Source organism: Choloepus didactylus, chromosome 4 (genome assembly GCF_015220235.1).
Source record: "Choloepus didactylus isolate mChoDid1 chromosome 4, mChoDid1.pri, whole genome shotgun sequence".
Lineage (NCBI taxonomy): Eukaryota > Metazoa > Chordata > Mammalia > Pilosa > Megalonychidae > Choloepus > Choloepus didactylus.
The window spans coordinates 101,736,034-101,757,331 of NC_051310.1; the positions used below are offsets into that span (position 1 = coordinate 101,736,034).

The window sequence follows — 21,298 nt, forward strand, 5'->3', positions numbered from 1 at the left end:
ACATGTGCCAGCTACTGTTCTAAATGCATTTCATTATTTAATTTAATCTTCACAAAAATTCCTTGAGGTACTTTTATTACTATGGCAATTTTAAAAACGAGCAAGCAAGTTTTCAGGTCCAAGAAACTTGGCCAAGTCGCATAACTTGTAAGTAGTAAGGAGCATCAGAGGTGGTCATCTGGCTACAGCAGCCGGATTGGTTTGCCAATTCCTCAAAGCAAAGATTTTTCTAGATGTATTGTTTTCACCAAAATCGCGCGCCTTTCAGACACATGGACTGAACGATCGAGTTTCTGGCAGGAACGAGGCTGACTGGAGGAGACAAGGCGAGGGTGGGGTAGGGTGGGGTGTGCGTTTCCGGAAGGAGTCGCGATGCGCGGGAAGGAGAGAAGGCGCCTGCCGCAGCCTCCCCTCCGGACAATCCCGGCCAGCCTCCGCCGCTTGCCGGCCCGCAGCAGACCGCCACATTGAGGTGGCCCGCCCCCAGCGCCACTCGGTCCAATCAGCGGTGCGGCCTGGCTCCCCGCCCCTCCGCCGCGGCTATATAGGCTTCGGCCTGGAGTAGCGCTCCGTGATAGTCGTTGTCCGGGCTTCCACCTGTGGTGGTTGGAGGAGTGGTGGCCGCCGCCCTCTCCCCAATCCGCGTTCTGTGCCCCCGGCCCCACCCACGTCGCACCTTCCCTCCCCCGCAGTGCGCGGAGAGCCTCCGCCGGTCTGGGCCCCCATCTTCTTCCCTACTGTCTCTGTGTCCGTGGCGGGCCGACGCGATGCGGCTGGGCCCGAGGCCCGCTGCCCTGGGGCTTCTGCTCTTCTGCGCGGCGGCGGCCGGCGCCGGGAACGCCGAGGACCTGCACTACCCGCAAGGCGAGCACCGCGGCGACTACGACCGCGAGGCGCTGCTGGGCGGCCAGGTGAGCGGCCAGGCCGGAGCTGGGAGGGCCAGGCCTCGCACCGCCACCGCCGCCGCCACCGCGGGCTTTGTCCCGGGACAAAGGGGGACAGCCGGGCGAGGCCTGGCCGGGGCGGCCTGACAATGGGGGTCGGGCTGGGCACCGCGATGCTTCGGTCTTCGGTCGTTGCTGCTCGCTCTCCGGGGTATCCCGGGGCCTTTCAGCCTGAGGAAATAGCGCGGCTCGGGAACCTATCCCTCTATCCTCCGGACATGCGGGCAGGATCATTGAGAGTGTGTAGGGGCCCGGGTCCCTGGAGAACAGGTGTGGGTCACCCCGGAACCCCTCGGCAAGGGAGACTTCTGGTAGCCCTATTTTCCCCCACCGCTTTGCCCCACTGTTAGTAATGCTTGACCCCTGTGTATCGCTTCCCCACAAAGGAAGAAGTCGATGAATATGTTAAACTCAGCCCCGAAGAGCAGCACAAAAGATTGAAGTCAATCATCAAGAAAATTGACTTGGACTCAGATGGCTTTCTCACTGAAAGTAAGGACGGGTCCTATACAACCAACACTGGAGAAATCCCTTTGTAGGAGAAAGTAATACAAGCATTTTAAGCGGAGGGTGTCTGTTGAAGGTAGACGGCTAATGTTCCAACAGATTAGAGGTATTGCCAGAGGGAAAAGGGGTGTGAAGAGTAGGTTTTATACCACGAAACTTTTATTTAGACATAGGGTACCAAGTAAAACTTTATACAGTAATATATAAATATCATTAACCCTGCCCAGTGTGTGCATGCTTGAGACACCTTATGCCATCGTGACTTTCAGCAATGTCAACAATATGATTAATTTTGGAGAAAAATGCACAAAGCCTTCCAAAGGCATTAAGTGATTTATTCCTCTTTTGATATATGCTTCACTAGAATTTTAATCCTCACTCTTTTTAAAAGCAAGTAGGAAAGAGTTGGTAGGAGCCTTAGAATCATTTTGTCTGTCTCTCTCATTGTAGAGATGGAGCCCAGAGAGGTAAAGTGCCTTTTTCAAATAAATGGCAAAGCCAGATTTGGAATCCAGGTCTCCTTCTAATTCAGTTTTTAATACCCTTTACTTAAAAAATAAATAAATTTAAAAAAATAGAAATAAAAAAATCTCAGTGTTCTTAAGTAGCTTCTCTAGCCAGAAATTAAATGCACAGATTGTTAAAAGACTGTGTGTCTCCCCATTACTTTGATTCAATTAAGGAACCCTATCAACTTCCCAAGTTAATTCTCAAAAAAGATTCAGAACGTAATTACTGTGACTATAAGTTATTTTTCTATATCTGTCATTTAAATGTTGCACAGCATCCAAGGACTGAAGTTGCTAGAGAGAGAATTGGAAACTGATTATTTTAAGATGTGCAGTCAATGAAATGTTCACATTGGTTCCTCCAGGAATATTAAGGTTTTGGTTTCTTCTACTTGAAACAAACAAACAAAACCTTTCTCTTTAGACAATTTTGCTTATTTACACTTTGAGGACCAGGACTGGATCAGAAGTTCCTGAGAGGCAGCAAAATTTAATGGAAAGAGTTTGATCTTTAAAGCCAAATATAGGTTTGAATCTGGACTCTGCTCCTTATTAGCTGTGAGGCCTTGGGACTTTCTGAACCTGGTTATCCTCAAATGTACAATAATGGTGATAATAATTACCTTGTTTTGGCAGAGACAGTGTATTTGGAGGACCTAATACATAGTAATTGTTTACTGCATGGTTGCCATAATAATTATTATGCTGCCCTGACAGAGTTTCAGGGGAGAGAAAGTATCTTTGCTTTACTATTCTAACCTCCCCCAAACCAAAAGTGGGATACCGTTCATTAAACCAAATGTTATATTACCTTTATACCAAAATGATATACTCTTTCTGTCACTACAAATAGGCATGTCTTCCCCTTTTTTCTATAATGCAGTAAATATCTCTGAATAGATTTTTAAAAGTTGATCAAAAGGGGACATTTAAGATTTAGAAACTTCTTCCCCGTGTCTTAACCAAGTTAAGGCAGAAAGCTGTTGCAAGAAGGGCATAAATCATAATTGTTGCCCAAACTTGGTTGAAATGTTTTATGACATGGTAAAAGGGGACATTGTTTTCCAAACTGCAGTCACTTGAATACCTTTTCACAATTTAGGCCATATCCACATACCATCTGTTATTTCCTTAATATAGTTTTGATTCAACTTAAGGTAAAATTTATTTTAAAAGAAACTTTTATATTACTTTCATAAATGAAAAACAAATCAAGTGCTGTTTTTGACCAATTGGTAATTCAGTCACCTAATACTCATTGAGCCAGGTACTTTCTAGGCATGCCTGTACATGAATGAACAAAAGAGACACAACTCTGCACTCATGGACTTTACATTTTGGTGATTACATTATAATCGTCTTAGACCTCAAACAGCTTTCCCCTCCCCTTTTCCCTATTTCTATCAATACAACTAGGCCAATTCCTCACTCAGTATTTGCAAAGCCTGAGATTTTTATTTATTTATTTTTTAAAAAAGGTTTAGAAATCCTCACTTCTCTAAGTATCAGAACTACTGTCACATTCATTGTGTTCTGGGAAATTCTCATAGGTGAACTCAGTTCATGGATTCAAATGTCTTTTAAACATTATGCTATGCAAGAAGCAAAACAACAGTTTGTTGACTATGATAAAAACGGTGATGGTAGTGTGGCATGGGATGAATACAACATTCAGATGTATGACCGTGTGATTGACTTCGATGAGAACATTGCTCTAGATGATGCAGAAGAGGAGTCTTTTAGGCAGGTGAGTGCATGTGTGCAAGCTGTTCCCTTTGATCATATCTGTTCACTTTACTTTCCTGCATGAATGAGCACAAGAGGGCCTGCAGTGCAATCACCTGTTCCACTTCAGTGGTCGTTTTGATGGTTTCCTTTCCCTCCAGCCAGATTTAGGACTCTGTTCTGGACTACCAAAATTATCCTTGCATCTGTTTTTCTCAGCTGTGTTCTTTGTCCTCATTTCCAAAGTTGCTTTTGTATGTATCCTGAATATGCATTTTACTATTTTATTTTTAACGTCATTATTGACCAGTTGGTTTTGTATCATGGTTACTAAGAAGGCTATAGTGACCCATTCCCATTTTTTTAAAGCACATAATTTTATATAACATAACTCATTTTTGAAGTTTCAGTATTAAAGATTCAGTATCCCTGAGTTCTGTTGTTTCCTGTGGTTTAATTTGTTGATATATTTGCTTCTTAACCAAACAGCTAAGGAAGACACTTTTTTGGGGAGTGGGGTAGTGTGGTTTCCATTCCATTTATTTCTTGTTTCTTTGAGGAGGACACTTTTCATTTAGGAACTTTTCAAGACTTTTAGGAAGCCTATTAAACTAAAAGTATATCAACTCAAATGACTATAAGCTTGAGAAATCTTTGGTATTTCAAAGATAATTTTAAAGAAATGCTTTTTTTTTTTGATGGCTTTTTTTATGTGGAGAAAAATAACAGTCAAACATCTTGTTACAAACTGTATGTGTCAATGCATTAGTCAAGGATGCTTGGAAAATATTTGAGCCTTTCTATTCCTTAGCTTATCCCATTATTAGTATATACCTTTTAATTTTATTGTGGCCATCTTTATCACGATACATGCTATTTATTTTAGAATTGTATTGGCCATCTGAATAGGCTGTGTGGACCTTCTACTAAATCAAAGTTGGTTGTTGCACTGCTAACGAATATGTGTATGCTAGCTATGCACATAGTGCCAGTGTGGAGGTTAAGGGCTGCTCCCGCCTTGGAACCATTCTGCCTGGCTTCACATCTTGCTCTACCACTTAAACTGTGCAGCCTTGAGTAAGTTATTCAATCTCTCTGTGTTTCAGTTTCTTCACCTCAAAAATAAAGATAATAATAGGATAGGGAAATAGTAGTAAATAGCAGTTGGACTGGTAAGCAATTCCATTTTGATTAAAGGAATATTGTTGAAGATAGCATGTATGAGTCATATAAGTTTATATTTAATATTTATGTTAATCGCCTTTTTAAAATTGCTTAGGCATTTGTTAACTACATCAACTTTAAATTAGTTAGGATTCAATTTATAGGGAAAAAAATGAACATTTTGTTTCCTCTCTTATTTGAGTCTTCATCTTGCAGCAGACTAAAGCCAAAAAAGAAAAATGGTCATACTGAGATTTGGGATCATTGTCTTATCTACTAGGTATCCTCCTTTATTACTGGAATCAGTGTATCTCAGCAGCATCTTTAGAGTTCTGGGACTGTTCAAAAACCAATTCATGGTATGATATGACTTTCCCTAGCCAGGAACAACAGAAAAGTGAACTACGGTATTTTAAAATCAGTTCTAAGTGGGTTTTTTTGTGTGGGGTACTTTGGCACCCCAAAAAGAATTAATTAAATGTTGCTGTTTTTAAAATCTGTATTCTTGGTGGGGAGGAGGGTGATAGATAATGCCATTGAGAAGGACATTTTCACTTTAGAGAGATACATCCCTCACTAATATAAACTGCTTATATACCGTTTTTCTTTTAGATGTTGTTTTGGCCTAATGCTGTATTCCCTTCAACATATAATGTATTCAGTATATGTTGACCATAAGATTCTAATGGATCTTAATAGCCTAAAAGAATTAATACAGAATCCTAAAATGAACACTTCTCAATGGAAGTCCTGTTAGTTATTCTTTGACAATCCAGGAGTATGCCTCTTTTTTTTAGAGAGAATTCTAATCATTTTCAATTGAATTTGTTATAAATAACCCCCTGAAAATTGATGTGGGAATGTGAAGATGAACCCAGAAACAGTGTATGTATATTCTTCAAAATAAAAAATAAAGGACAAAGGATGAATCAGTGTTAGAGTTACAGACTAAAAAAATATATCATGAATAAAATAAGCATTAAAAGTAATTGGATATCTGAATAAATAAAGATTTTCTTTATGAGAACCTATTAAACAAAAATCACTTTAATACCTGAATTTTATTTTATTTTTAATAAGGTTCCTTTTGGAGAATAGAGACAACCTGGAGTAATGACCCTTTTCAGGCCATGTACAGCCTGAAAAAGCGTATTTTTACAATAAGATGAACAATTATAGTCAGCACTCTTAAGCAGTGTAATTAAAGTTTGAGGACCCACCTGGCAAAAATTCGGTAGCTCTAACTTCTAAAATCAGCTGCTGAATGTGCTTGTACAAGCAATATTTATTTGCATAAGATACAATCTTGCATGTGGCTGATCAGAATTTTTAAGACCTAGACATTTCTTCTAGTATCACAGTTTTATGTATTTCCTCATGCAAATTCATTAGTCTACCAAAAGATGGCAGTTTTGTTCCTCACAAGTTTCTGTTACAATATAAAAATAGATGATTATGTTAGTGTCTATCTTTTTAATACTATACTTTCTACCTTCTAAAATGAAAGGTTTTTATACAGAAGTAAAAAAAGTGTTGAGGTTTTTATAAAACTGTCCATCTTTTTTGTTGTTTATCTTTTAGATAAACACTAAGAAAAAGTCTTTCTGCTTACTGGTTTCTTTAATATGAGCTGGTCTTAAATTGTATTTTTCAAATTGTTGTGAATAAAAGCTTTTAAAAATCACATTACTTCATTTTATTTTAAAAATTTGAGAAATGTGAACCAAAAACTACAGTTTTTCAAAAAATCTTAGTATGTTGAAAGATAATCTTTCTTTCCATAAGCAATTTGGCCAAATTCAGCTCCCTCTGCTGAAATGTGGACCTTTCTGCTCCAAAGTGAAGGGTTCTTTCATAAGGAAATATAAGCCATTGGTATTTTGAATAGTGGTTTTTTTCAAAAAGAACTTGATCTCCTCAACAAAGTACCTCAAGTTCTTGTGTACTTTCTCTCATATTAAACCTGAATGTAAAATATAAATTATTTGGTCTAGTTATTTTAAATTATGAAACATTAACTTAAAAGCAGCTATTTGGAAACAAGCTTTTTTGTTGTTGTTTTCTTTTCCATCATGTTTGGGTAACTATAACTGGCTTGTGGAGTCTGGTTTGGTAAAAGGTAAATTCTTTGGGGGAATTGGTGAGCCTCTCCTCTGTAAATCAATCATTGTAAAAGAGCTAGTGTTTACTTAAAGTAAACTGCTATCTAGCATCTGTATTATTTAGAAAATGGAAAGGAACATTTTTTTTTTCCTGCCGGTGAAACACGTAAATTAAAAGTTACTCAAATATTTGAAATTATGCTTTTTTCGATAGGTGATTTAATACACATCAATTTATAGGAAGGATTCTCAAAAATAGAATTCTCAAACTAGAAATCATGCAGGATTAGCAGTATAGCACCATGGCTTCCCAGGCTTTTGGTTACAGAGGTACATTTGAAAAATTCATCAAAAACAGCCTTGTCCTATTAGCTGCTGAATCATTTTACTACTTTCTTAAAAAAAATAAGCACATTATTTTTTTAAAGGAATATAGGAGAGGTATGTTAAACCTCAAAATGGGTCCATTTAGGCTTCTGATGTGTATCTGAACATACAGAATTAACACTATAAAGAGCCTACTAAGATTAGACTTCCAAATATTATTTATATGAACTAGTAGTATGAGATTCTCGAGATATAGGGACTATTTTTCTGAAACCTGTTAACATTCTTTTGAGAAGTTATTTAGAAGACGGGAAACAATTTGAAAAAGCCCTACCAAGACTTAGTACATAGTCTAAATTGATAGTTTTTTGTACATCCAAAAAAGTATTGGGATTAATTATTAAAGCAGATAGTGTAGTGCTATAGAAACAGCATCAATGTATTTTTGACTATTTAATCTCAGTTTTTCTATTGATAATAGTAACAGCTAGCATTTATTAAATATATAAGATTTGCTAATTGCTTGATAGGGATTCTCATCCCAGCTGCTTCATAGGTATTTTTATCCCAGTTTTACAGATGAGGAAAACAAAGGTTAAGCAACCTGCTCTGAATAACACAGCCAGTAAGTAGCATTGCTGGAATTCAGATCTGGGTCTTTCTGACTCAAAGCCTGTATCTTTATACTGCCTGTAAAAAATGTTTATTATTATTTGCCCAACGTACCTTCAACAGGATGATAAAAAGTAAAATGAGAGAATGTAGGAGAATGTATACGGTTGGTATTTTTCAAAGTAATTTTAATGATTTTATGGTATGAATTGACCTTTAAACATGTTTAAAATTTTTCTTTTTTAATTTTCAAAGCTTCATTTAAAGGACAAGAAGCGATTTGAAAAAGCCAACCAGGATTCAAGTCCTGGTTTGAATCTTGAAGAATTTATTGCTTTTGAGCATCCTGAAGAAGTTGATTATATGACGGTATGGAATAAATTTTTTTCAGACAATTATTGAGTGACCAAAACTTAAAAACCTGTGTTGACTAGATTAGTAAAATGAATTATATGGCTACCAGAATTTTCAGAGGCAGAAAGATCCAAAATTCTCCCCATCTATGATTAGAAGTGGGAAGGAGGTTCAGGGGTAGATAGGGTAGGCATGCTTCTTGGGAGAGAGAATGTGAAGGAGTGAGTTTTGTTTTTGTTTTTATTTTTTTAAATCTCTGTGCTTTATGTGTGAGCAGCAGTGTTCCCATAGCTATTTTCTCTCTGATAATGGCATTACCTTTAGTGCCTTACTTGTCCTTTTATAGCTTTGTGATTTTTCTCTGGTTTTTCAATATAAATAACATTAGAACGTCCTCTTTAGTTTCAGCACACTTACAACATCCACTTGTGAAAGCTTTTGGTCTGGAAAAATGTATCATGTTTGGATCAATTTTCATAGGGTGATGGGGGTTGCAACTGCTAATGACTATAAATGTTTTTGTAGCTTTAGGCATAATGAGTCCTCTCATCCTTTTAGCACTTAAAAGAAGTATGAGCTCTTCAAAATTTTTGTTGACTTCTAGGTTTAATTCAATAAACATTGAGTTGTTTCTATGACTTGACAAGTTTCTAGAGGGCAGAAATCATCATATTCAGGAATAAAGATTAATGTAACAAGTAGCTTTAAATAAAATAGACTAAACATTTATATAGAGATCTGTTGCATGGCATCAGTTTTCAGCTGTATAGCTTGGTTCCCTGGATATTTTAGGTAAAGAAGATACAGCTTTTTGTTTAATGGGTCACATTCAGAAGCCTCTGCGTTGAGTAACAAGGCAACAGATAGATTTTTCCCAAAGCTTACTGACATGACACTACCATTAGCACCACTACTCTCACCATTATGAAGCTTCTAGTTTCTCACTTGGCATAGAATACATGACCTAGTTTAAGAACAGTGCTGGGCACAATTTAAGTTCCCAAATTAAGTTGGAACAAGATTATTGAGCCCTAGAGTGGCAGGCAAAGGATGCTAGATCTTTATACTCTGTGGAATAAGAAACAGTTGAAGACTTTGAGGAGCAGAATGGCCAGTGAAAGCAATGAAATAATTTAGGCTTTATGTGATATGGCCCTGGAGTATGATATGATAAGGGAATGAAATAACTTGAGCAACATTTTGAAGAAAGCATAAACAGGTATGTTGACTAAATAAATATGAAGGGAAGAATCAGAGATGATGCCGAGGTGTTTTAGCTTGATGATGACAAATGATAGAAGTAGTACCTTTGACAGGATGGAGAAGGATGATCAACTTCCTTTGATTTACTGCATTGGAGGTGATGGCTGCACATTGAATTATGCAACCATAAGGCGGTATCTCATTCAGCAGCTTCATTAATTCCTGTTTACCTTATTTGTTTTTGTGTATCCTTTTGCCGTTTAGAAGTATATTTGGTATAGGAAAAAATCATTGGTGCAAGATCAAGCTAAATGATTCCTTTTTGGATTAAAAGTCAAAATTTAACAGTAGAGATTTGTCATTCATTATTGTCCAAAAATTCTTCTAGCCATGGCAGCATTATTGAAATAATTCTGTTGTTTACCAAGAAGATTACTTTGAATGGAGGAATAATCATTTTGATCAGTGGTTCTTCACTTTTATTGGATCACAGATCCCCTTAAGAATATGATGCAAACTGTGGACTCTGCCAGAAAAATCACAATGCTCATACACGCAAACTATTGGATCATAATTTCAAGGATTCTCAGATCCCTTTCTCTAAAACTAATCTTAGTTCCCCAGATTAAGATCCCCTGATTTCTATATATATATATAATTGTAATATTTGATTTAAAAGGAAGAAGTTGAATTTAAGTGATATTTCATGTAGATGTAGGTGAAGCTCCTGGATTTGTCAAGAATGAAGTTCTTGGGGACTTTTGAGAACATGTTTTCATTAGAGATGTGATGCTGGAATCCAAATTGAAAGGTTTTAGGGAGTCACCAGGTACTGAGGAAATGAGAATATTAGATGTAATCTATGAGAAACTAGGCAAGGAAGAAAAAAAACCAGGATGGTAGTTAAAAGTTGAAGCAAAGTCCTGGGGACTTGAAATCGTTTAAAGGTGTAGAATGAGCCGATGGCTTGGTTTGGAGAGGCAGAAGTTAAGAGCGAAAGAAAGCACATTTGTTTTTCTTATTCCTTTGTTTTGTTTTGTTTGAAATGTTTTTTTTTTAATTTTTTGATAATTAAATTTTTTAAAAAAAAGCACATAGGAAAGGGAAAAGTATGGGATCTAGGAAGGGATAGCTTTAACTCCTGAGATGAAAGGGAAGTATGAGAGGAACAGGTATAAAAATAGAGGTACTTAAAGGTGAGGATGTAATACTGGCAACAAGGAAACATTTCAGAAGACCTCTATCATATTTGGAAATATAGGAGGATCTTTGCCAAGAGAACATTGGGGGAGATTTGCAGTAAGGCTCAAACTAAGCGGAAGTTTGAAGAAAAAAAAGCTGTAGAGAGTGTGTTAGGAAAACTGAGGCAGAGACTAACTTCTAAGCTGCAGTGAGGGTCTGCTGACAATGCAAAAATTAATTTATAAGGACTAGGTTTACATTCTTGTATCTTTCTTTTTCAGACTTTATGGTTCTGGAATAGAAAAGGAAAAGGTGATGTGGGTCTGATGTGCGGGGGCGGGGCGGATTGGCATAATAAGAAGAGAGTACAAAATAGGAGATAGGAAGGTAATGAGGGCTGTACTGAAGCAACTGACTGAAACAGGTCATCTTGGTTCAAGTATAACTAGAAAGGATCTAATTTGGGGGTCAGAGAGGATTGGTTGTTTAGGAGCCTTCATAAGAGTGAGGAATAGTTTTCAGGCCAATTGGGATGTTTGGGAATAGATTTGGTGGAAGGGAAACAGGAGGTTGAGGTTGTGTGGGGGGCAGGCAAACTTCAGATTTGGAGGTAGAATATAGTTCTGTGCAGAGAGATCTAAGGTAAGAGTTCCTTTTTGATTGTTAATGAATTGAGGGGAAAATGGAGTTAAAGAAGACAGTAGTAATAATGTCATTCTTGAGAGGGAGAGGGATGAGCAGAAAATAGTAGCATGAATTAATGCAAAGGTTGTTTAGGAGGGTGAAAGTGGAGTTCTTCAGAATGTCAAAAGTTTAAGATGTTGGACTTCATGCTACTTAGTATTTGGGGTTGTATCCAAACCCAATTGGATACAACCAATTTCTAAATTCCAGTGTTTAGAAAAGATTATCCAACAGTACGGTTAAAATGATTTTTTGGTTAAAAAATGATTTGGGTAAAGGATTATTCTTAAAGAAGTTCTTCAATAGGATTGATTTAGATGGTGGTGGGATTGAAAATTTTGTGACTAATTTTTTTTTATGAACATGTAATAGGAATTTGTCATTCAAGAGGCTTTAGAAGAACATGACAAAAATGGTGATGGATTTGTTAGTTTGGAAGAATTTCTTGGTGATTACAGGCAGGATCCAAGTAAGTAGCCTGGGGGGATGTAGAAGAAGAAAAAAAATAGAATTAAAGAAGAAAGAAATTGAAAGACAGTTTTGCTTGTTGAGAGCTCTTTTTGAAAGAGGAAAATGGAACAAAAGAAATTGTGCTTGATTTCTGCTTATTCTGCCAAGTTAACTATAATACATGTGAAACAAAGGATTTATAGCTTTTCCGAGAATGCTCTCTTGTTCACTTTGCCACATCTAGATTTAAAAGTTTTTCTTTAAACAAATGTAATTATCAATTCAAATGGGGAAGGAAGTTAAAGGTTGATATTTTTAAACAAAATCCAGTATCTTTGCATGTAAATCTTAAAAGAGAAAGAAACAAATACTATAAATACTTGTACAGACTGTAGAAGGTGACTTACTTACTAGGTGTTGGAAATTAAAGAAGACTGTGTGTGCATGCTTTTCCATAAGTAGCTCTTTTTCAGAATTGTTGCTTAAAAGCATCAAACAATGCCATTTTAAAACTGGTCAGTAGTTTTACTTATGGCTGTCACTGTAAAATTATACATGCCATTACTTAGAACACATAGGGTACTTCTGTATAGTCTCATGGGATACATAAAAAAACATCCAATTCAAATTTGGAAAAACTAGATATTTGAACAAGCACTTATCAGTTAACAAGATTACAAGTAAGTGATACATGCAACTATTCCAAAACTGTGAGTTGTTTAGATGTGTCACTTTTGAAAATACTATATCTCTTGTATTTATTTCAGGATTTTTCAATTAAGTAGTTCTGTTTCATTGGGCTTCCTTTATGTAGTAAACTTTAAGTTCACTTCCTTTATTCTAGGGAAATGCCATACTTCTTATTGGATGTATATGATATTCTTGTGTATGTATATTTGTGTTTTTTTATGTTAAGCTGCAAATGAAGATCCAGAATGGATAATTGTTGAGAAAGACAGATTTGTGAATGACTATGACAAAGATAAGGATGGCAGGCTTGATCCCCAAGAGCTGTTATCTTGGGTAGTACCCAATAATCAGGGCATTGCCCAAGAGGAGGTAAGACTTACGGAATATTTACCCATTGCCCCTTCGATTGATTGTTTCAGTTTGGTACCATTGATAGGAAAGTCCAAAATAAACCTTAAACCAATGTAAGAAGTAATGGAATTATTTATGATTGATGCATTGCTGTGTTTTGTTCTGTTTTATTTTTGCTATGTTTTGTTTTTGCAATTTTTGAAAAAAAAACTTTTTATTTTGAAATAATTTCAAACTTATGGGACAGTTGCAAAAATAATACAAACCTCATTCAGGAAACTGCAGTATACCACCACCCTTCCCTCCCAGGTAACCAGATCCACCAAATTTAACATTTTGCCACCTTTACTGTATCATTCTATCTGTCATCTATCTGTCTATTTTCTGAACTTTGAGAGCAGGTTGCACACATCAAATTCCTTGAACATAATAATTCCATGCACTTTTTACTTATGTAATCACTTTAAGTGCAGTTATCAAGCTCAAGAAATTTAACATCGATATAAAACCTACATTCTGTCTTCCAATTTTTTCTTATGTCCCAAAATGTCCTTTTGAGCCTGTTCTCCTCCATTCTTAGATCCCATCAGTACCTCCCAGGCTGCAGAGGCAAGACTGCAGCTCTGCCACCTGCAACATGTACAGCTGGTGGCTGAGTGTGCAAGGGCCATGTGCCACTGTATTTTGATTTTAATCTGTGAACTGTTTTAGAATGTTTTAGATTATCAGAGAGACAAGCAATTAAGGCTGTTTCATCTATTAATTTGATAGTACAGTGAACAGAATTTAAAGTACATTGCTCTATAAAAGCTCAAAGTGGGTTATACTAACTTTATTTTTCCTTTTGATATCCTGGATTGGATTTGAGAGGAGCGGAGGCAGAACCCAGCAGAAATTAAGAAGAGAGATAATAAGAGCAGTAGACAGACTTGGTTACAATGTGTAAGATTTTTGGATACTTGGACAAGATAATGAGTACTTGGCACATCTGAATGGTTTTGAAAAATCAAAACCAAAACATTAAACTGTGAACACCTTCCTGAAAATACTTATTACACTTGACACCTTTGTTTTCTTTTGTTTTAAGGCTCTTCATCTAATTGATGAAATGGATTTGAATAATGACAAAAAGCTCTCTGAAGCAGAGATTCTGGAAAACCAGGATTTGTTTCTTACCAGTGAAGCTACAGATTATGGCAGACAGCTCCATGATGAATATTTCTATCATGACGAGCTTTAATCCCTGAATATGTTTGAGTACTGACTCCTTTTATAGTTTGTTACCAGCTTTACTTTTGTGATAAAATATTGATGTTATATTTTACACTCTGTCTTACACAGTCAAAATTACCTTAATGTAGATTATAATTTTAGCCTTTTAGAAGAAAGAAAAAACAAAAAGTTGATATTTATTTCAAAATGTGTAGAAGAAATAAAACAATATTGTGCCATAGGACAACAAAGTCTTTCCTAAACACTCCATCTGTTTAGTACTGTATTGTGAATATTTGAGTTGTATTTCCATACTTGAAATGAGGATTTTAGAAATGCCTGAACAATATTACTTAAGTAGTATGTGACCAAGCTATCAATTTTTGTTCTGTTTTAAGTGGATTAAATTTGGGAACTGACATACAGGAGAGTGTTTTTAGATTTAGCATTTTGTTTTACAACCTTTAAAGAAACCTTTAGAAGAACTTATACCTCACATATTAATGTTGAGAAGTTCTGCTTAATTTTAAAATGGTTTCTATAAAGGTTTTATTGTACGAAACAGAACTTTATATTTTTGCATATGTATAGATAGTAATTATATTTAATGGATAACTATAGTATTACGGTGTATGGAATTTGACATTGTCCAGAACCCTTTTCATTTTTGACTGATTAAAAATGAAATGTCCTATCTTTTTATATGTTTGTTTGTTTGGTGTTTTTTTTGTTTTGTTTTGGTTTTTTTTAACTCATCCATGTAAACCTTGGATTTATACTTAGACATTATTTCACCTTCTCCTTTCTTGTATTTGGGGAGTATATGTTTTCACAACTCTTAACAAATTGTTCTTGCATGCATATCCTCATTCGGCTTTTCTTTTTTATGTAAAAGAAACATGTTATAATTGAATGTACACTTGACACATTTCAAGTAGCAAATGTCTTTTGGGGCTAGAAATAATCTTAAGAATTACACTAGGTGGTTAAAATCAACAGAGCTGGTTAGTTATCACCAGTAGAGCCCAATATCAATTATACTAAAATTAAAATCATAGTTGATAAGCATTTGTCCACACCTGGTCAATTTTATTCTTCTTCAGATCAATTTATTTACCATTAAGGAGGGGCTAGGAAAAGTGAGAAGGTGAAGAATTCATTTTTTTCCTTGCTCGAATCTAAAGATAGTTTTTCTTTCTTTCTTTTTTTTTTTTTTTTGGTTTTTTAATTACTTTTATTTGTGAATGAAGAAGTCAGCTCAACATTCTTTTGAAGTTTTGCCAGGCTGAAGAGTTGTCTCTTATATAGCGCAATCTTACATAGGTTGTCTCTTATATAGTACTTTTGGGGGGATCAGCAAGTACTTACGAGTATTTGAGAAGAACTGAAACTATTTTTTCTGATAGAATTGACGCACCTTCACACCTCTCTACCACCCCCATCTTTGCTGATGAGAGGTATGAATGCAAATTGTAAACTTTCACAACTTATTGATAGCTTGTTCACCATGCTATCTAAAGTACATGTTTTTCATTTTAACCTAAAACAATATTTTCTGGCTATAGCTGTTTGTTAGAGGATTAAAGAAACCTTATCATTCATCTGTTATGTTTCAATCTTACTGAAATTGGGATATTTGAAATAACCAGTTTGATTAGCATGTTAACTATGTTTTTTTTCTTGTTAAATTTTCCAAAATCTAAGCCAGAATTTTTAGGTCATCATATGTGGATGTTATTTCAATCCTTATAGAAATGCCATTACTGAGTTACATTCAGCCTAGCATGACTTGTGATAGACATTATTTGTGTTCATCAGTATCTTTCCTTTCCTTCTGGCATAAAGAAAACTGCACTTCCCTTGCAGTTCCCTTGCAGGTGGGCAGGGCCATGAGACTAGTTCTGACCCGTTAAACATGAGTGAAAGTAGTATGTGTCACTTCTAGACCAGGTCACTGAGAACCCCTTTCCTCTCCCTTGGCATTGTGGAAATGCCTCAGTTCAAACGATAGGGCTACAAGATCAAAGTGGCCTTAATTGCTGAGTGACCACCTGTAAGTCAGCTGGACCCACAGTGGATTTTGCATGATCAAAAAAAAAAAATAAACTTATTTTGTTATCTTAAGCCACTGAGTTTTTGGTCCTATTTTTTTTTAACCATAGCAGAGCCCAACCTATATTGACTGAGTAAAGATTTAGCATTAAATAATTGACTTTTGTAAGCATGCAGAGAAAAAGAATCATCTATTTGAACAGTTTATCTTCTGGAAAGTCAAAATAGAAAAAAAATTTTAAAGACTTGTACTTGGATTTTAATTTTAAATAAGCCTCTTTAAAAGCAAAGCTTTGTATTTTGATTTTAATAGAATTAGGATAATTTGAATTTATCCTTGCAATGTTAAAGTAAAAATAGAATGAGGCTTTTTGAATTATTGACCTGCTCTGGCCAAAGGACTTAATCACTTCCATTATTTGACTTATGGTCCTACTTCAAAATGGAAAAATGGACAGAATTTGCACAAATCAGTCCATATATGGCTCCAATTGGGCAAATTTACAGGACGGAAAATGATTGTTCAGCTTGTGATCTAAACTTAAACCAGGAAATTCAGAGTAAAAGCTAGAATGTCATATTTCTTTAATTAGTTCTTTCCCTTGTAGTTTTAAATGTGAGAATAAATTTACTTATGTTTTTATTTCTTTAAAGCTGTAAGGTTTCTGTGTTACAGTATTTCCTTTTAAGTGAGAAATTTCTGTGTAAGATTTGCAGAGTTTGGGAGTCCTCAAGACTCCACCGTCTCTTCTGACACCAGTTATAAGTTCAGGAGGCCCCTAAGACCACCGTTGGTTCAATAATTCTCCTGAAGGATTCAAAGAACTCACTGAAAGCAGTTTTACTTAAGGTATGTTATATTTCAGTAAAAGCATACAGATTAACATCAGCCAAGGGAAGAGGAGCACGTGTGGAGCTTCCAGTTATCCTCTCTAAATGGAGTCATGGACAGCACTAACTTCTCCCATTAACAATATGTGACAATATGCACAGAGTTTCGCCAATCAGGGGAGCTCACCTGAGTCTTGGTGTCCGGAGTTTTTACTGGGGCCTGGTAACCTGGGTGACTGTTTGTGACTCTCTTTAGTTTCCAGCCCCCTGGTAAACAGGATATTCCAAAGGTTTAGAGATTAGCTGAGGGCCAAGACCAGATTCTCTTTGGATAAGATTAATTCTTTACAAATTGTATGAGACCTTTTTTAGTTGGAAAGTGGTTTAGGAAAACCACATAAGTCAAAATTTTGAAACAAATATAACAACTAATTTGCTTCTTTTCAACATTGAGTTTTTGTTAAATTAATATTTGGTTAAATTGCCTGCCTGCTGTATAAGCTTTTACAACCAATAGTGGTGAGTAGCTCAACTACCTCAGGGCTTCAGAGCAACCACTAAAACTAAAACGTCTCAATTTTCTTTGGAAAAAAGACTCAACCCAAGTATAAAGAAAAACAGGTACTGTGAAATACCTAGAGTTTGCCATATCCATATTTCAAATTGATCAAGGACAGTTCATGAACTCTAAAGTTCACACAACTTTAAGTTGTTAAAAAGATTTTTATAAATTACATAGATTTTAATCTTGGTCTCACTAACCTTTTTAAAAATACCCTAACAAACAAGGTTTTTGCTCTGTTCTGGAGAAGATATTTTTCTTTTCTTCTGAGACTAGGTCCCAGTAAGCATAAGCTCACTATTTTGCTCTCTCGTTGCAGTATTAGCATCGCTTGCTAACATAGGTAAATAAACCATCCCATTATAGCAATGCATTAAGAACATAAACAAAGGTGTTTTCCTGTGTCAGCTGCTGGTCTATCTTTGAATTAATTCTTTGTTGTTCTACCTACAACAAATGACTTCATGCAGGTGATTTATTTTGTAACAGTACTCTGTAATGAAAAACTTGATTAAGGTTAATTTTGAACTTCCTTCTTAGTGGTAAGTAAAGGGAGGGTAAGCTACACTAAGGCTGAGCTATGGTTATAAGTTATTTACAGTTATTTTATTTTACTGTCATAAACCATTAGTTTTCAGTCTCTGCTCCTTCAGCCCTTCTACTTTATATGTTCCAAGCACCCAAGCAAAATTTGCCTAAACTCCAAACAACCTATCAAAGCAAACTGATTACTGGAAGCTTAGAGAAGGAAAGCTAAATTTAAAAATATGATAAACATCTAATTTATAAAGTTTCATATGTGGCCAAAAGAAAAAGTATAAAAGTTTATCTAGGGGGGTGGGGGCGGGGCGCCCGGCCGGGCCTCTGTTTCGTGTCTCGGGTCTCTTAGGTGGCGGCGGCGGTAGCTGCGCCGCAGCGGGGCCAGGGCGAGCGGGGCGCGTGGAGAAGGGGCCCCAGCGGCCGGGACGCCAGAGCGGCGTGCGGCGCGGCGCGGCCCGGGACCATGTCCCCCGGGAGCAAGGTGAAGAGCGAGTACATGAAGCGCTACAAGGACCCGCGGTGGGACATGTACGGACCCTGCTACCGCGAGCTGCTGCACTACCGCCTGAGCCGCCGGCTGCTGGAGCAGGCGCACAACCCCTGGTTCTGGGAAGACTGGGGCCAGGCCAGCACCTCGGATGACTCGTCGTCCTCGGGCGGCGGGGGCTCCCCGTGCCCCGCGCCCCAGGAAGCTCCGGCCTCGCCCCCGCCGCCCTCTCCGCCCAGGCCCGCGGCGCAGGAGAGGCGGGAGAGGCCGGAGAGCGGCGCGGCGCCAGAGCCGGAGGCCTTGGGGGGAGAGATCCAGGACGCCGGCGCCGCGGATTCCCCGGCATTATCAGTGAAAGAAGTAGAAGAAAAGCATGAACAACAAATTGAAACAAAAGAAACTGATAAATTACCCAACAGTACTGAACCTCGACAACATCGAAGTGCCTTATTTGCTAGAGGAAATAGAAAAGCAGTCAAAAGTCCTCAAAGATCATCAATTAAAATAAAAGAAAACAAACATCCATTTGCTCTTTATGGATGGGGAGAAAAACAGACAGATACAGGAAGCCAAAAAACTCATAATGTCTGTGCTTCTGCCCCTGTGCATGAGATTCATGAGTCAGCATTACGAGCCAAGACCAGAAGACAGGTGGAAAAAAGGAAACTAGTTGCTCAAAGGCAACGTGCTCACTCTGTGAATGTGGAGAAAAATATAAAGGTTAAATCTTCTTCCTCAGATAATCCATGGATGACAGAATACATGAGATGCTATTCGGCAAGAGCTTAAAGAAACAGTTGCTTGGACATCCTCTTTTAAAAAGTGTAAAAGAAAAAAACAGAACAACCATCAAAAGAAACTGGACATGGGTTTAAGAAACCAACTGATTATGCAAGGTTTTTCTTAGGGAATTTCCAAATGATTGTCAAATATTTTGATGAATCTTGGCCACCTACCTCAGCAGTAGGACAGACAGTTGAAGCCATAGACATTTGAAGTTATTTATGAAGATGATTCCCTAAATCTTTGATATTCTTATAAAGGTTTTGTTTTAAAGCATCTTAATCTTTTAAGATACTGACACCAAATGCCTTTAAATGGCTATGGATGCTTAACAGATTTAGTCTTGTTCTGAATTAACTATTCAAACTCCATAGCTAATAAGATCATTCCGTCTTGCAACATAAGACTCATTTTCTTTATGTGCAGTTTTCTTAGTGAAAGAATTAATATCAAATCACAAATGAGTTTCAACTGTAGTATTCAGTCCATGTATAATAAAATGAGAACTTTGGTTGTTATTGAAAAATTAAACTTACTTGTATTTCAGTTTAGCATCACTTCATGTTGTAGACCATGATATTTAAGGCTTATCTGAGCTGAGTAAAGGTCATCTTTTCTCTTTAAATTATCATCCAGCCACTTATTTAATAGTTCAAATACATTCCAATAAACAAAGTACCAGTGTAATATATATTTAGTGTAGAAGTGAAGTTTTTTTTTTTAAGTCAAAGACTGTCACATTATTATTACTATTTTTTTTCCTAAATATTGCAAGAGTGTTTAGAAAACATAATGGGGAATTAAAGCACTTACTGGAGTCTGGCTTCTTGGTGCACACCCACTATAGACTTTTGCATCTTGCATAATAATTGGCAATGACATTTAAAACTTGCAGTTTGAAAATTCATTTAATTTGTAAATTGAGATTATCTGGCCCACTGAGGATGCAGGAAGACCAGTAAGATATCAATTAGAGCTGTTGCTCATCTCCACTTTCTGTTTTCCTGTACCAAACTTAACAATGATCAAGTCTGGATGATGTAAAATATTCATAATTTTGGTTGAAATACATTACCATTTGATTCCTAGTCAGAAGATCTCATATATGGAAGTTAATATGAGAATGGTGGTGTATATATAAGCACAAATGTAAGAATTTAAGTGGAGTATTCCTTGTCTTTAGTACATTTGCTTTTTGGATAGAAAAATGGTTTTAAAAAATAATGGTTTTCATCAAAGACTAAGGTCTTCTCTATCTAGTAGAGATGGAATCTATTAGGAGGGTGAGTATTAAAATTCTTTATAAGATAAGAAAGGTACCTTGCTTAAGCCAACTTAACAGCGCAAGCTGTGTGAATGAAAATTTTGTCCAAGACTGAGCATTTCCTTGATGTGTTTACTCTGGGTCTTTAATGTACTATATTCAATTATTAGAATTGGTTTTATTCCACATAAGTTCTTCACACACTGTACTAAGCTCTGAAAGATCATACTAAAGAATCGTAAGCGTTTTGTTTATAAAATTTTTACTCTATTTGCATAGTTTTGAGGTGAATTCTTGTACGTGGAGAGTTCTCCTGATCATTGAGGTGTGAGGAAATCTTAATTCTACATGTGGTCCAAAACAACCTCGCTAGTAATTTTGGTAAATTTTGGTGTTACTATTTTAAACACTGCAGGTACCAAAAGATCAAATTAAAATGCAATGTGCAATGGTGTAGCTGACTGTGAAAACTGTTGCTTTTAAAACCACTTCTTGCATGTTAGGTTTTAGCCAACAAGCTCAAGCTTTTCATGTTGCATCTGACAATCTTAGGAAAGATGGCCTCAAGGAATAATTCAGACTCCACATTGATGGGCTGCCTTAGAAACCTGATTTTCTCTTGGGCTTTGAACAAGCTGGTCTTTCTCTAGTTTAAAAAACAAGACTCATGTGCTTACTACTGAAAACTCCAGATACTGATAAGACCTAGAAGGCAAATACTGACATTTGTTCCCCATTCTTTTTAAGTAGAGGACAAATGAAC

The 21,298-nt window shown here is 36.7% G+C and overlaps 2 protein-coding genes across 2 annotated transcripts; both read left to right on the plus strand.

The window, feature by feature from the left end:
- Nucleotides 1-522: 522 nt before the first annotated feature.
- RCN2 (reticulocalbin 2) lies at nt 523-16,140 on the plus strand. The gene is made up of 7 exons (XM_037833323.1): nt 523-911; nt 1,331-1,436; nt 3,511-3,707; nt 8,146-8,259; nt 11,686-11,782; nt 12,680-12,822; nt 13,892-16,140. The coding sequence occupies exons 1-7, from the start codon at nt 768-770 to the stop codon at nt 14,042-14,044; spliced, it is 954 nt and encodes a 317-aa protein (XP_037689251.1). The 5' UTR covers nt 523-767; the 3' UTR covers nt 14,045-16,140.
- Nucleotides 16,141-18,351: 2,211 nt separating this feature from the next.
- LOC119531742 (centriole, cilia and spindle-associated protein-like) lies at nt 18,352-20,805 on the plus strand. The gene has a single exon (XM_037833324.1). The coding sequence runs from the start codon at nt 18,465-18,467 to the stop codon at nt 19,275-19,277; it is 813 nt and encodes a 270-aa protein (XP_037689252.1). The 5' UTR covers nt 18,352-18,464; the 3' UTR covers nt 19,278-20,805.
- Nucleotides 20,806-21,298: the final 493 nt, after the last annotated feature.

Excerpts from the sequence above, each read along its gene's own strand:
- RCN2 (XM_037833323.1), top strand. The coding sequence starts at position 768 with ATGCGGCTGGGCCCGAGGCCCGCTGCCCTGGGGCTTCTGCTCTTCTGC. Across the intron at positions 912-1,330 it reads AGGCGCTGCTGGGCGGCCAG|GAAGAAGTCGATGAATATGT; the intron begins GTGAGCGGCCAG and ends TTCCCCACAAAG. Across the intron at positions 12,823-13,891 it reads AGGGCATTGCCCAAGAGGAG|GCTCTTCATCTAATTGATGA; the intron begins GTAAGACTTACG and ends TTTTGTTTTAAG.
- LOC119531742 (XM_037833324.1), top strand. The coding sequence starts at position 18,465 with ATGTCCCCCGGGAGCAAGGTGAAGAGCGAGTACATGAAGCGCTACAAG.